Source organism: Medicago sativa, chromosome 5 (genome assembly GCF_051527215.1).
Source record: "Medicago sativa cultivar Bolivia chromosome 5, Bolivia_mono, whole genome shotgun sequence".
Taxonomy (NCBI): Eukaryota; Viridiplantae; Streptophyta; class Magnoliopsida; order Fabales; family Fabaceae; genus Medicago; species Medicago sativa.
In genome coordinates, this window is record NC_140753.1 from 80,151,739 (window position 1) to 80,168,257 (window position 16,519).

Below are 16,519 nucleotides of genomic sequence, written 5' to 3' on the forward strand. Positions count from 1 at the left end.
TTGGTTTGCGTCACTTTTTCGTGAGTACATTATCTTTTTTTTTTTTTTGCTGCATAGACTAGACATCATATTTATTGATGTAGGATGTGAACATGTTTTTCTGTCATGTCATTTGGTGAAGTGTGGAGTTGTTGGTTATCCAATTCACGGTGTATATGGCTGGTTGGTTTGGTTAAAGTTGTCCGGATTCAGTGTGTATATAGCTGAATTGACGAATTTTACAGATCGGCTAATCCGGACTATTTTGACTTCAAAAAAACTCAGGATTGTTACAATGTAGAAATTTTCTTTCTGTGATGATGTAACTTGTGTTTCTGTTATTACTGCTATTTCACAGCTGCAGCAAATCAAATTAGCTGAGCAGCTGCATGCATTTGTTCTAAAAAGTTTGCCCTTTTCATCGATTATAATTCTTAATGCTATCATTGTTATGTACTTGAGGTGCACTCTTGTTGATACTTCGTTTAAGGTTTTTGATAAGATGTTCGAAGGGATGCTGCTTTGTGGAATACCATAATATCTGCTTTTGTTGTGTGGCAGATATGATAGGGAGAGTTGGGAGGGTGGTTGAAGCCTATGAGTTTGTCAAGGGATTGGGTGAGGATGGTAACACAATGGAAATTCGGGGATCTCTTCTTGGGGCTTACAAAAACCTTAGGATTGAATTATGAAAAGTTGTTGGCAGAAAGTTGCTGAATATGGGTAGCGAGAAAAGGACGGGACATCACATTTTGCTCTCAAATATTTATGCAGAGGAAGAGAGTGAAAATGTTTTGCAGAATGAGGTGGGATGTAGTTGGGTTGAGATTTCTGGGTTTGTAAACTGCTTTGTATCTAGAGATGAGAAGCACCCTCAAAGTCATGAAATATATTATGAATGAATTGAATAATTATCACAAGTTTTATCAAAAGAATATGTTGGTTTCTTTATTCTGGGTAGTTGTCATGAAAGTGAGTTAGGTTCATTCATCGTAAAAACAGTTACAAGATTGACTATAACAGATAATAATTGAGTTATGTTGTATATAATTCTAAATTCTATAAAATTTCTAATCATCTCATCCAAATTCCAAACACACATTTACAAAAATGTGAAATGCAATGATGATCTCTAATAAACTGCACCATACATTTGGACACAACAATTACTTTATAATAAAACTGTGCATTTGCAAACTATTTTTTTCACCACAATTTTTTACATTCATTAACTGTATTTTAGATGAATTTTTATTCATCTAAATATAATTTTCTAATATTTGATAAATATAATTTTCCAAATGGTATCCTCATCCTGAATTCTAATTGATAAAGAGATTATCTTGTTTCTGTACAAAAAAAGAAGATTATCTTATTTATATTTATTGTAAGTGACATTCATCTTTTTCATATTAAGAAATAATACGCAAACGTACAAATTCTGCATGATAATTAAGCTGATGAGATGTAAATAATTCACTCTAATTATTCCAATTTCCTTAAAAAAAGTAATAATTCCAATTATTTATATGGCCTACTTGAGATACAACTGCTAGTTTTATAATACAATAAAATATGTTGATAGACATATAATTTATGATCAGAATTTTCAACATTCCTTACTTGAGTTTCTAAAACTTTTTTGACATTGGATAAATACAGTCTATAACTTGTAGACTCATCTTCTATTTCAATATTGGTGGGTGAGAGACTGATATGTTTGTAATTCGCGAAAGTAACGTCACAATGCATATGACACAATCAAAGTCGAGTAAGATGAAATTTATCGTTTTCTATTAGGATGATCATGCTATATCTCTATTACCTATTTTATTAATAAAAGTAAAATTTTCAAATTTAGTAAAAGTGGCTTCATACACTTATTTTTCATCACTGAAGAATTATGGGTCCTATTTCAGCAAAGTTGAAATTATAAAACAATGGCCAACCCATGAACAGAATATCCTAGGAAAGGACACATGTATAGGCTAGTTTAGTTTGCTTAATAGATTGATCAGTTAGTCACAAAGAGACAGTTTGATTGAGTAATAAGGTTCATAAATCCTAACAATTCAAGAGTCGAACTTTCAAGATGTTGGTGTTTGCACTGGCTCGAATATGATATAATAATTATAAAATGGGATAGATTTATTGACACGGGTTTGCTTCAAAAGGTTTATTAAATTTATAGATTCAAAGGTGAAGACTAACTTATAGCAATTTAACAGGATATGACATGAGAGAGAAATCATTCATTCTATGTAACAAGGCATTACTTACAATCAATGCTATTTTCCATTTCTGTTCATTGTTGAGTATGATTTCATTTGAAGTAAATAAAATCAAGTTCAAAAGTAAAAATATCTTACCATAGTTCTTCATATGAAATGAATTAATTTAGCTCATGAAAAAGTGAGACTTTACAAGATCATTGTCATATATATATATATATATATATATATATATATATATATATATATATATATATATATATATATATATATATATATATATATATATATATATATATATATATATGGGATTTGCTAGAACACACCCACTAGTTTTTATGTGGGAGTGTTTTAGCAAAGCTACACCTTAGGGTGTATTTAACCACTTTTTAGTTATTCACTTGCTAAAATACTCCTTCTAAAAAGTAAGTGGGTGTATCCTAGCAAACCCCTATAGGATTTGCTAGAACACACCCACTTGTTTTTGTTAGAAGGTGTGTTATAGCAACATACACCTTAAGGTGTATTTATTAACTTTTTAGTTATAACTTGCTAAAACACTCCCACATAAAAATTAGTGGGTGTGTTCTAGCAAACCCCTATATATATATATATATATATTTTAGAAAAATCATTGTCATATTGGTGCTTATATCCACGTATTCAATGATGAAACGCATCTGATGCATACATCGTCTGTGTTTGAATGTGCACATATCAAAGTTACTTTGACAATTTTTTATTATTTAATGTGTCTTTGGATTGACAATGAATTTGACGGAATCACATTGAACTATTGTGATTCTAACAAGAGCTTTAACAAAATCACAGTAAACCACCTTGAGTTCACTAATCTCACCACCAACACGCCCGTTACTTTCTCTCTCCTCAAAACCAAAACCTCCGTCCTCTCTCTAAATCCACATCGCAGCTTCCCCTTTCCCTCAAATCCAACCTTTATTCTTCAAGATGTAGGTCCAACTGACGGTGGTGCGACGAGGCGCGGCCTCCGCATCACGTTACCTCCGTCTGTACGGTGACCGTTGCGCCGGTGGCTGTAGGAGGTTGTACCAACACAGCTCACGGTGGTGTCCGGTTTTCTGGTGGAGATGGTTTGCGATTCGCGGTGGTGTTCGGGGAGTTTTTGTGAGTGTTGGTGTTGGCTTCTGTGGAGGTGCTAGTGGTGGTTTGTGGTGGGAGATTCGAATCCGGATCGGAATATGAAACCAGAGCCGGATATGGATCTTCAATGTTTTTTGTTTGGGTGACCATGGACAAGCTCTTTCTCTCTCTGATTCCGGCTCTCTAACATATCTTCTCTGCCCCTCTCTCTAAGTGGTGGTTAAGTGGCGGTTCGCTGTTCTTTTTTGTTTGTGTGGAGGTGACGTGATGGTGGTGATAGGTGGTGGTGGTTGTGGTGAATGGGTGGTGGTTGGTGGTGGACATGCAGTAGTGGTCCGTGGAGACTTGGTGGTGGTGGGTGGTGGTAAGGCGGTGGTGGTCCGGTTTCGCTACTGTTTCTGTTTGTGTGGTGGTGATACGTGGTGGTGGGTGGAGTGGAGGGGGTGATGTGTGGGACCAATATGTGTGATCTCGTTCCGGCGGCTGCATGTGTGGCGTTTTATCTTCCATTCACGATTAATCCTCCTTCAACGAACTCCCGGATCGTTTGTCGTCGTAAGGATCGTGATGGTTGTGGTTGTTCACGTCGGTGGCCGCGATGCTTTGGATTGTGCTTGTTTGGTGGCAGACATTCTGGTTGTGTTGTGGTGGTGGTGGGGGTGGCTTAGCGTGAGGGATTGTGGGGCTGTATTGGTGAGATTTGGCGTCGGAGCGGTTTGCGGATGGGAGCGATATAAGGGGGTGGGTGTTTGTGAGGGGTGATTCCTTTTGGAGGCTGACTCTGTTGCTCGGGTCCTTGTTCGTCGTCACTAACTCTCGTTTTTTGTTGGGCTGTTAAGGTGTTTAGGGTGTTTGGAGGGTGCGTGTCCGTTGCGATGAGCCTGTTCCTTTTGATTTGCTTGTTGTTTGCACCAATCGCATATCATGTCCATCGTCTTACATATTATGTGCTGGTGTCCGGTGGGCCGGTTATTTTTGCTTCGAGATCGGGAGTTGATGTCTAACTGCAATCATGTTTGACTTGATATGGTGTTCTCTGGTGTACCGGGGGCAAGGGGTGCCCTGCTGATTTGGTTCTAAAGTCTGGTGGGCCGATTAATTTTGATTCGAGATCGGGAGTCAGCTCTTTGGCTTAAGTTGGTTTTTGGGCTTTTGTTTTGTGCTCTTTCGGTGGATCAGAGATCGAGTGGTTGTGGAAGCTGCATGTTCATTCGGTTAGGAGCTTTTCAATTGTGGATCAACTTGGGTGTTGAAGTCTGGGAGTTTTATTTTGAGGAGTGTCCTTTGGGGGTGAGTAGTGACGATGAATGGTTGTGGATAATGTGTCTACAGAGTCTTGTTTCTGTTAAGGTGTCCGTTTTAGGTGGTGATGTGTTTTGGTAGGTTTATTTTCAGGGGCTTTGTTTGGTGGTTATGGTGTACCGTCTATATGCGGCACCATTTGTATTTTGTTTCGTCCATACCCTGCGTCTTGCGGGGATGGCGTTTAATAATATTTGCTGATTCAAAAAAAAAAAAACTAATCTCACCACCAATTCAAACCTGCCTTAGACATTTCATCAATTTCCTTCCAACATTACCTCATAATTTTGAATTCATAGTGCCAAATAAAAGGCTTCATTTATTTGTGTCTTAATAGGCAATTGTGAAAAATGTCCTAAATCAGAATACATATAGGGTCTGAGCCTGCACCATAGAGCGGACAATACCAGGCAAAGATAAGCAACCGTCAAAAGATACTCCATAATTGTTTGTCACACAAGTGTTCGTGTATAAACTATTTCTATAACTAAAGATAAATTAAAAAGGATTGTCCGGTGACAACTTTATTATAAAGGGTTGTACAGATTTCAGTCACGTGACAACTTTATTATTTGTGGAGGAATATAATTTCGCACCAAGTACCATTTCCCTTAAATTTGAGTTATAAAGTAGTTTACAAACCCATGCAATCTTGATCATTTTTTCTTTTGCAAACGATCCTTGATCCTTCACATGCTTTGTCACTCTATCAACATTTTCTCACTCACCGCCCTCTGCATAAATATTTGAGAGCAAAACATGTAATAAACACTTGTGCAATTAAAGTATTCCTAGTTAGTTGTGTATGTGGTTTAGGAATGCAACCAATGCAATGACATAAAACATGCAAATACCTTGTAGGGTGAACACAATATGGCGGCGTCTCGGCTTGGAGAAACTGCGACTTTTGACGGTGATTGATTTTCGCGAAAGGAATAAATTTTTCTTCAAATATGTGTATTTTTGTACTTTTTTTGTTGAAGGAAAAGTGGGCCTCCAACCCCATCCACGTATTATTATCACGAATCCATCTTTTTCTCTACTTCACAAAACAAAACCCTAGTTTCTTGACAACACCAATGGCACGCTCAACCTTTCTTAAGTCCGCCCGGAGCCTTGTCAAAAACAAAAAACAAAAATCCGGCCGGAGCCTCGGCCTCTCCACACACCACTGCCATGGAAGGATACGCCAAACAAACGTTATTGCTGAACCTGAAAACATCATGAAAGAATTTTGGATGCTATCCGTTAACACTCTTCGCGGAGTCACCTACAACTATCAGGTCCGCCCTTATTTCATTCGAATATGTGTTTTGCATGATTTTATAAGACACTTTCAAATAAGTTCGACATTGTATTGTATGAAAGACACTACTTTGATAACTTCATTGTTTTTTCTGGCCGGAAATAGAACTTTTTCCATTCATTTAGGGATCCATTTCAAACTAAGATTAGTGTTTCGTTGATTGCATTTCCATTGCTGGATTCAAGTTTGATGCTTGGTTTTTTGTATAAAGAGAAGTACACCTCCACTATTTGAGAGCTGGTGCAAGGAATATGGAAAAGTATATTCTTCCGAGAAAGAGAAGCATTACATATTCAAAGTCTTCAAAAGTAACTATGCTAAGATTATTCGCCACAACCTAATTAAGACCCCTTATAAAGACGAAAAAGGCCTTAATGAAAATGTGGACTTAACCAGGGAAGAATTTTTTAAAATTCATCGCAACAAAGGCTTTTACGTTGGTGAAGAGGAATATCGATTTTAAAAGACCCTTTTTTTTTTAATCAGATTTTAAAAGACCCTTTTGGTTTTGAAGAAACCCTCTAAAAAACATAGTTAGCAAAAAAGTCCAACGGTTCAGATTACTTCCAATCTACCTTTATAGCAAGTTGCTCATCTTTCAATATTCCTTTGTACTTGTAACACCGAATCATTTCATTTAATAACCCAACTTCTTTTTTTTTTAAGGAATTTAATAACCAAACTTCTGTTTTTTTTAGAGTGCTGCCGCGTTAATAATTTTGTTTTTTTAGGAACGTTAATAAATTTCGTTAGAGTGCTTTTTTTTTTTGGACAAAAAATTTGGTTAGAGTGCTGCCGTGTTAATAATATTTTAACATACTTTTAGAAAAAAAAATATTTAACATACGTACGTTTTTATGAATGTTGCCGTGTTAATAATTTTTTTTTTTTGGACAGAAAATGTTAATATTTGTTAGAGTCCATACAATAGCAAGTTGTTAATAGTTTTATTAAAAATTGCCGTCATAAAATTTTAAATATATATTATTTTGTGGGTAAAAGATTGCTGTACTTAATAATTAACAATAATATTGTGTACGTCCTCTAGTGAACGACAAATTAAGATTGCTGTACTTGACAAAAAAAAAAAATACTAGTGTAATAGTAGAACTTTAAATTCGAAAATATACATTGTTTATTGCTCTAAAGTAGGGGTGTTCAAAACCGAACCAATCCAATAGAAAAACCGCAAATCGAACCAATCCAAACCGAAACCGTCAAAAACTGCATTTGATTCGGATGTAATCGGATCATTATTTTACTCAACCGCATGGTTTGGTTCGGTTTACGGTTTTTATCTTATCAACCGAACCAATCCAAACCAAATCGCAACATAAGAAAAAACACTACACATTAATATGCCTATTGAGTTTGTACTTTATAACGTGTACAGTTAAAGGGAATTAATACAGTGTCTTCTCTTATGGTGTTGCGGGAATCTTATTAACCGGATCCAAACTTTCTATTGTAGGTCACACAGATGGTTCAAGTTGGACCAAAAGAGTTGGTGGTCCAAATTAAATGGACCCTTTGATACAAACCAAACTTTTAAACAGCCATGGAACTGCAATCCATAAATTTAAAAGGCGATATAAAAACAATACATGAACACAAAACAAAGGTGCTACAAACATAAAATAAAAGTATTCCAGACATAACATCATGTTATTGGGTCCATTTAATTTGGACCACCAACTCTTTTGGTCCAACTTGAACCATCTGTGTGACCTACAATAGAAAGTTTGGATCCGGTTAATAAGATTCCCGCAACACCATAAGAGAAGACACTGTATTAATTCCCTTTAACTGTACACGTTATAAAGTACAAACTCAATAGGCAGATTAATGTGTAGTGTTTTTTCTTATGTTGCGATTTGGTTTGGATTGGTTCGGTTGATAAGATAAAAACCGTAAACCGAACCAAACCATGCGGTTGAGTAAAATAATGATCCGATTACATCCGAATCAAATGCAGTTTTTGACGGTTTCGGTTTGGATTGGTTCGATTTGCGGTTTTTCTATTGGATTGGTTCGATTTTGAACACCCCTACTTTAGAGCAATAAACAATGTATATTTTCGAATTTAAAGTTCTACTATTACACTAGTATTTTTTTTTTGTCAAGTACAGCAATCTTAATTTGTCGTTCACTAGAGGACGTACACAATATTATTGTTAATTATTAAGTACAGCAATCTTTTACCCACAAAATAGTATATATTTAAAATTTTATGACGGCAATTTTTCATAAAACTATTAACAACTTGCTATTGTATGGACTCTAACAAATATTAACATTTTCTGTCCAAAAAAAAAATTTTATTAACACGGCAACATTCATAAAAACGTACGTATGTTAAATATTTTTTTTTCTAAAAGTATGTTAAGATATTATTAACACGGCAGCACTCTAACCAAATTTTTTGTCCAAAAAAAAAAGCACTCTAACGAAATTTATTAACGTTCCTAAAAAAACAAAATTATTAACGCGGAAGCACTCTAAAAAAAACAGAAGTTTGGTTATTAAATTCCTTAAAAAAAAGAAGTTGGGTTATTAAATGAAATGATTCGGTGTTACAAGTACAAAGGAATATTGAAAGATGAGCAACTTGCTATAAAGGTAGATTGAAAGTAATCTGAACCGTTGGACTTTTTTTCTAACAAATCTGTGGTTTAGATTCAACGGGTCCAAGTTGGACCTAAAGAGTTGGTGGTCCAAATTAAAAGTAACCGTAGTTGTTATGAAAGTCAGTTACAAAGTTAGGTTTTTTTTCATGAGAAAATCTTGTGTGGTCCTGGTCCACACAAGTGGTCTTTGGTCACACAAAGAGAAAAAAGAGAAGAGAGAGAAGAGAGAAGAGAGAGAAAATGGAGAAGAGAGAAGAGAAGAGAGAGAAGGAAAAAACTTGTGTGTGTGACCAAGCCAAAATTCTTTAGTCCTGGTCCACACAAGTGTTTCTCTTTTTTCATCCTTAAAATAGTACGTTATTCCCTTTTTCTTTTGGATTTTGCTGATTGGTCTACGTGTATTTCCAAACTCTTTTTAAGTGATGTCACCATTCATGGTTGATTATAATAGATATTAACCTTTTTCATAGAAAGACACTCATCTTTTTTATATCAAGAAATAATATGCAAATGTACAAATTCTGCATGTTAATTACTCTGATGAGATGTAAATAATTCACTCTTTAGTTTGTTAGATAATAATTCAAATTATCTATATGGACTACTTGAGGTACAACTGCTAGTTTTGTCATAAAGCTATATATTTTGATAAAACGTATAATCTGTAATCCCAATTTTTAACATTCCTTACCTGAGTTCTTCAAACTTCTATTCATTCTAAAAACTTCACTGACACGGAATAAATATAGTATATAACTGGTAATCTCATCTTATATTTTAATATGGAGAGATTGACGTATCTATAATTCTAGAAAGTAACGTTACGATGCATGTGACACAACCAAGACCTAACAAGATGAAATTTGTCATTTTCTATCAGGATGATCTCCGTTTTATCTCTCTATTACCTATATTATTTTTCAAAAAAGTAAAATTTTCAAATTTAGTAAAAGTGACCTCACTTATTTTTCATCTTTAAAGAATTGTAGGTCCAACTTCTCCAGATCCTAGGAAAGCACACATGTTTAAGCTAGTTTTAGGTTGCTTAATAGATTGATGTTTTTAACTTAATAGATTGATTAGTGAATACAATTGGTAGTTACAAATGATTTTCGATCAAAACTTTTCACAGGCAGTTGAAATTTTCAACTTCCTTATAATAAACATGCATAGTTTAAAACATCAAAAGAGTTTTATGATAGTATAGTGAAACCAGAAAAAAGTGGAAACAAAAGCAGAAAAAGATGAAGAAGAGGAAAATGCCTTTGTGATAATTGATGAAAATCAGAGGAATTGAACAAGAAATGTGAGGGTTTTATTAAAAAGATGAAAGCAGCATTCTGTTCTGAGAAAAGAATGGGTAATTAAATAAATCCTCTTCCTTAAACTTATCTTTATATTTTTTCGTTTTAGTTTTTTGGTTCAAATTGAGCCACAAAGGTTTTTGCTTGTTGGAATTAAATCTTTCTCTACATGATTCTGTACTTACAGTTATTACCTCATTTCAAAATGAAACTCTTTAAGTTTTTCCAAAGATGTTATAAAAATACAAACAAATGAATGAATATCTTTCAACCTCAAACCTGCAACATCATACATCTGATGCATTGCTGGTTTCGATCTTGTATAATCAATCCCTCACAATTTTGCGTTTGTAAATTGCTTTGGGGTTGCAGACCGTGAGTGTTTAAAAACTATCTTTTGAAGGTAAAGTGAATTGTGTTTTGATACATCCATGTACAAGTGAGTTGAACTATACATTTATGCGTAAAAATCAAGTCTATAATAAAAAACTACAATTTCTAACTTCAAATCGAATCAATTATATTCTAAAGGTAAAATCAATTCTACTCGAAAGCAACCAAACATGTATGACACTTGGACTAAAATCAAGAGGGAGAGTAGAGTTTTCTTCTCCCTTTCACTGTTTGCTCAATAAGAATATTATCAAGTATATTATTTTTTATGTTTGATAGCTTTTACTTTGACCAAGCTATTAATTATGCTTCTATTTGCAGATTTCTCCTTCACTAGCCTAATTTTGTATTGACTCCACTCTCCAAGGTTGTTTTTATTCTGCTGTAAATCATACTTTTTGTGTTTTCAAATGAAAATAATAATAGATTAATAAAACTATATGACTAAGTTGATATGATATGCAACCTTTAGTCTGATGACTAGTCATATGTGATGTTTTTTGTTTTTTGTTTTTTGAAGATGTGATAAAGTGTCAAAATTAGTTAAATGATTGGATTTTGAGTGAAAACAACTTGTGTACTTTTTAGGATTGCAGGATATTAGATATTTGAACTAGATAGAGAGAATCTATGTGTGAGAAAACTATATAACTCTATTTACCTGTATTATAATTATTTTACTATTCAATTAAATGGACTATATCAGTTACCTGTCAAAACACAATTGTAAACTTTTGGACAGAACTTTCTAAAACGCATATCCTCTTTTCAACGAAGTGAAATCAAGTTGGGATCATTTATGTAGTGATTTGACTAATACCCTCCAACCATTTTGTATGTGGTCAGTAACATAATTTCATACATGATTCATAATATAATCAATCAAACTACCTAAGCAAGTGTAGGAAGATCCACCCTTTAACAATGTCTTCCTACAATGTTCACTCATTTCTTTCACTTTCTTCCTTACCTCTCCATCCGTTTTCAACACACTCCTTATTCCTTTCTCGATCTTGTCTGAAGTTAAAAGATAGTCACGTCCAACATCGTACTCCATCCTATAATCAACTGCAATCTCCACACCCATCTTCAGCTCAGACACAAGTTGAAAAGCATTGGTTTGTTGATCAGCAAAGAGTGGCCATGTGGCAACAGGGACACCATAATATATGCTCTCGAGAGTCGAATTCCAACCACAATGCGAAACAAAGCCTCCTGTTGCCGGATGAGCGAGTACTTGGATCTGAGGAGCCCATCCAATGACCCTTCCAGTCCTAGCTGTTCGATCTAAGAACCCTTCAGGTAAAACCACAACCAAATCAGAAAGAGAGTAATCGGATGTCTCACCCATGGTTCCCTTCGGTGGGGGTTTTCGCAGAGACCACAGGAAGCGAGCCTCACTTTTCTCAATAGCATACGCAATCTCCCTAATTTGATCCTCTTCGAAAGAACCCTTGCTCCCAAAGCAAAGAAAAACTACTGAGGAAAGAGGTTGGTCATCGAGCCACTTAATAATAATGTCATCAGAATCAACAATACCATTGAGCTCGGGTTTGGTCGCGAGGTTTAATACTGGTCCCACCGGATAAATGGGAAAACTGCGTAGACCTGGATCTTCTAAGAATGAGTGAACTGCATGAGATTCTAACTCATGAAATGAATTTACTATGATCCCACTTGCTTTCTTGAGTCCTCTGCCGTAGTTAATGAAAGATGTTTCCCACTCCTTGCGCAACACGACAGTGGGAAACGTGTTTGTAGGAACCGGGTTAGCGAAACAAGGGATGTCCAATTCATCCTGCTGAATCAGCAATCGAGTGGCTTCGATGTTGTCTTCGAAAAGTGTGTGAAGATGAAGCACCAAACCAAGGAAAGCAACACTGGAAGTGTAGTAGACGAGGGAAGGGACACCAAAGTCGCTAGCTACATCGATCATGGTGGTGCAGAACATGTCAACAACGAAGGCAGCGAGCTTTCCAGTGATATTTGAAACAGCTTCTTTAACGTTGGCTTTTTGGGTTTCAACAAGAGCCATTACAGAGCTACCTACATTGGAGGTGGAGGAAACATGAGTATTTTCAGGGAGGTTGATGACATGGAGATTTTCTGAGTCAGAGGACAAAAGGGTTTCTGCTGTTTCAGCAGGACTGTTTGGAAACTTGATGACCAAGACGGTTACACGGAGATGGTTATCACGGTTGATGAGAAGCTTAGCAAACTCAAGGGTGGATACTAGATGTCCCACACCTGGAGAAGGGATAAACACCACTTCTACTTTCTTCATCCTAAACAACAACTAAAATATATTCACTCAAGAGGCACAGCAGCATATATATCAGTATAGATAGAAATCCATACTTGCGAATGATGTCATGGCTTTGCTGGTGTGAAATGAATGTTAGGAGGAGATTTAAATGCTGTTGTCTTTGTGCGTAAATGTTGTTGTCTTCATTAAAGACAATAATGGATTGTTGAGGACAGTTAAAATTGGATGTTACTGTATATTTGTTCATTCGTATTACTTATACTGCTGTAATATGTGGATCTTGAAATTTTGTGTGGTGAGCAATGGTTTGGAAACCTGAATCATTATATCGTCTAGTTGGTTGATATAATAGAACGTGGTCAGTGAGGGACAGACAGGACTGAGCAACACCTAATTGATGGTAGAAACACAGTCTGTCTATTTTTTTTTTTTTGTCAAGTCGTCTATTTATGTTTTGAAGGATCACATATGATCACTTTTCAACTACAAATCATCTCAATAAGGGTCTATTAGACTATTTCATAGTTAATTAGAGGGAATGAAAAACATGGTAGAGACGATAAGTCGCAAAGCACAAATTGTGATGAAGTTTCATAACCCTCGTTAACATACCAACTTCAAAAAAGTTTTAAATTCTTTTTCCTACAAACCTTATCTTTTAAATGACACTTGTAGTTTTCAGTATCAAATTAAGATGTTATTACCTTCGTATAGTTTTCTATTATTACACAGAATAATATCGTTTTAAAAATTAAAAATTGCCACTTCTACAAAAAAAAAATGATATTTATTTTGAATTGTATTAAACAAATCATCATTTTAGAATGATACATCATATAAATTAAAATTAATCAGCACCAATGAAATTCAATCTCAAAGCATTGTACAAAATGAAAGTATTCCTGATCCTCAAGCAAATAGATCAACACCAATAATAATAATAATAATAATAATAATCAGGTCACACACATGTATAGAAACTTGAAATAGCCATCCATAGAATTGCAACACATATAAAGATGAATTGCAACACATGTTGTGTTTCTTTTCTATTTTACAAATTCAACTTAACAATAAACATGGAGCATAGACATAAACTATAAGTTTACACTTCAATCGTACCAAACATTTCTCCATTGCTCAAAATGCCAACAATTACAACAGCGGATATCCTTACTTGATGGCCAGTACAAATATATAACAGCAATTGCAACATTGGACCTCCTTATTTAGTAGCTTGTGCGATAATATTACTCAAGGAACTGGCTTCCTCCTTAGCAGTCTCCACCAATGAATCCTGAAAGACAATGTCATACAAATTTGGATTAGAAAAACTGATTGAAGAATCAAAACATACCCAAAAGAGAAAGACCATTGATACCTGTGCAGCTATCAACCGAGCAACAGTTTTTTTGCTCGACTCCTGAAGCTCGCCAGCAATTAGAATTTCATCAAGTATATAATAGGCCTTCCATGATTAAAAACAAAGAACAGGTCAGAAGCGAGATTACTAGACCAATAATAATGACAGGCGATGTGGTCAATAATTGAGGCTCATTCAGTGTGGATCCACCATGAAAGGATTATTAATAGGAGTTACAGGGAATTAAGTAGGCCTTGTTTTGAATTATGGAAATATATTACATTAAACTTGGCCTTCCATGATCACAAACAAAGAACAGGTCAGAAGGGAGATTACTAGACTGAATATAAAGACAGGTGATATGGTCAACAATCAAGGCTCATTCAGTGTGGATCCACCATGAAAGGATTATTAATAGGAGTTACAGGGAAATAAGTAGGCCTTATTTTGAATTATGGATATATATCGCATTAAACTTGGACATACCTTATGGAAGTTGAATATCAAGTCCAATTCACAGACCTGCAAATTGACAAGTGACCATTATCAAGTTAGTGTGACACGAGAAATGCTTCTTATATTATATCCTTAAGAAAAGGGACTCTTCAAAAGTCAAAACTTTTGATAGAACTTACACTGCCAAAATACCGATCAAGAATCTCCACAAAATGATGAATCATTTCAAGTACTTCCAATTCGTTGTCAGCATCATCAATACACATACAGAAATATAGACTAGCATATCTGCAGCAGATATTCATTATACCATGGTCAATTAAACATCAAGCCAAACAGAAGATTGCCTTGCAAAAGACTATAAAGCTGTCTACTCTAGTCAAAATACCTTTTATAAACAACTTTATATCCTCTCCACTCTACAAAATTACAGAGCTTGGGAGCACGGCTAAGAATCACTCCACTGAGCTCACGGATTACCTTGTCAATAAAAATATGAGATGTAAATACACATATCAAGGATGTTTATCATGCAATGTGGTGTGCTCAGCATGCAATGACCATCACTATCACCATGTTAATACATACAGATAATAACATATTTCCATAATAAAGAGAATAAGCGATAGGTTGTTAGTTACCTTACTTCTTTCCTTCTGAGTGTAAGGTGAATACCATTTTGTGAGCCTAACCTTCCCTTGACGACTAATGAGAAGCACAAAGTGTATCTAGATTTAGGAAGAGGAATAAAGCATGCAAGTTGAAGTTAGAAATCCTATTAACAACTGGGAGAGAGGCACAATCCTACCATTCATTTCATTTAAAAGTTCCTAGACTTTCAGAATTCAATCAGATAATAAATAAGCATTCGTACATATATGAATTCCAAGTACAAAAATACAAGGTGAAAATCAACTTCAAGATTGATAGTAACAGAAACCCAAAACACAGAAGAATGCTGTTTCATCATGGAAAAATTTAGAGCAATGATATTTAGCCACACAAAGTTGACACCGTATAAAAATACATTCAATTTAAGCGTTCAAGTGAGAGAAGAAATTAATAAAAGAATGAAAAACTTATACGTAATATTCAACTTTTTTGTGTGAAAATAACATTCTTTAAAAACTTAAATGTATGGAAGCCAAGCCATGAATCATTTATGGAATCAGCAGTGTTGGCTAATTGGGTTAGCTTATTATTTATATCTATTCTATTCAACTAAAACACGAGGAGTGAGTAAAATTGAGAGGAGAAATGATAAGTTATAATAAATCTTAAAAGCTATAAGGTTGTGAGTAAAAAAATAAGTCTTTTTTGGTCGTATGAGCTTGCTTATAAGCTATAAACTGAAAATCTGACATTGCCAAACAGACTTGATCGCATCACCAAAACTATCCATCCTGATTTACGAATTACGAAAACTATGAACAAGTAACTAACTAACTAACTAGCTAGCTAGCTAACGTATAGATCTAGAAATTAACAACAACAACAACAACCTATAACAGCATGCATATTCAGATCGAGTTTACGAAAGATATATCACGAAATCAAATCACGAAGAAATTAAAATAACGAAAGTAGAAGAAGAAGAAGAAGAAGAAAGGCTGTGTAACTGACCATTGATTTTTATTTTGGCGAAAGAGATCTAAATTCACTCGATTCGATTCGATTCTGAATGCTTTTTGTTAAATTGAAATTGAATTGAATTGTTACGATTTACGACTGAGAATTGAGTTGAAATGACAAGAGATGACGAAGATCTGGGTCGGTCAGTTTCTTTCTGGACTCACTGTGGTTGACTATCTCTTTTTTTTTTCTTCTGGAAATGTTAATTGCACCCTCCCTTTTTCATTTTAACACCCCCTCCAATGTATATTTTATGAGATACCCCTTATCTCTATAAATATTCATTTTAATCTTTTTCCATTTCAACAAAAGTTTATTTATATCTCCTAAAAAAAACAAAGTTCATTTATATATTTCATAAAAAAAACATATATTTCTTAGATTAGCAGTTTTGTTTATGGAGGCTTTTAGTGTGTTTGGATTGAGAGTCTAGGAGGAAAAGGAAAGGGAGGACTTGATTTTCCTTTTGAAATTACGAACAATATAAAATTGTTTTTTAAAACAAATTAAGTGTGATTGAAGTATTATATCATCATTT

General features: G+C 34.7%; 2 protein-coding genes across 2 annotated transcripts; both read right to left on the reverse strand.

Annotated features, from left to right (window-relative positions):
• Positions 1-11,009: 11,009 nt before the first annotated feature.
• LOC146925548 (putative UDP-glucose flavonoid 3-O-glucosyltransferase 3) lies at positions 11,010-12,818 on the reverse strand. The gene has a single exon (XM_085710450.1). The coding sequence runs from the start codon at positions 12,546-12,548 to the stop codon at positions 11,121-11,123; it is 1,428 nt and encodes a 475-aa protein (XP_085566576.1). The 5' UTR covers positions 12,549-12,818; the 3' UTR covers positions 11,010-11,120.
• A 609-nt stretch (positions 12,819-13,427) lies between these two features.
• On the reverse strand, positions 13,428-16,199 carry LOC146925549 (AP-1 complex subunit sigma-1). Its single transcript, XM_085710451.1, has 7 exons — positions 15,973-16,199; positions 14,991-15,077; positions 14,738-14,829; positions 14,529-14,637; positions 14,380-14,415; positions 13,912-13,998; positions 13,428-13,827 (listed from the first exon to the last, which is right to left on the reverse strand). The coding sequence occupies exons 1-7, from the start codon at positions 15,973-15,975 to the stop codon at positions 13,756-13,758; spliced, it is 486 nt and encodes a 161-aa protein (XP_085566577.1). The 5' UTR covers positions 15,976-16,199; the 3' UTR covers positions 13,428-13,755.
• Between the last annotated feature and the right edge of the window lie 320 nt (positions 16,200-16,519).

Bases quoted from the DNA above. Each gene is read 5' to 3' on its own strand.
- LOC146925548 (XM_085710450.1), bottom strand. From the start codon at position 12,548: ATGAAGAAAGTAGAAGTGGTGTTTATCCCTTCTCCAGGTGTGGGACAT.
- LOC146925549 (XM_085710451.1), bottom strand. The intron at 14,638-14,737 runs GTATTTTGACTA...TATCTGCTGCAG, and splicing joins TATAAAGTTGTTTATAAAAG to ATATGCTAGTCTATATTTCT. The intron at 13,828-13,911 runs GTATCAATGGTC...ATTGTCTTTCAG, and splicing joins CTCGGTTGATAGCTGCACAG to GATTCATTGGTGGAGACTGC.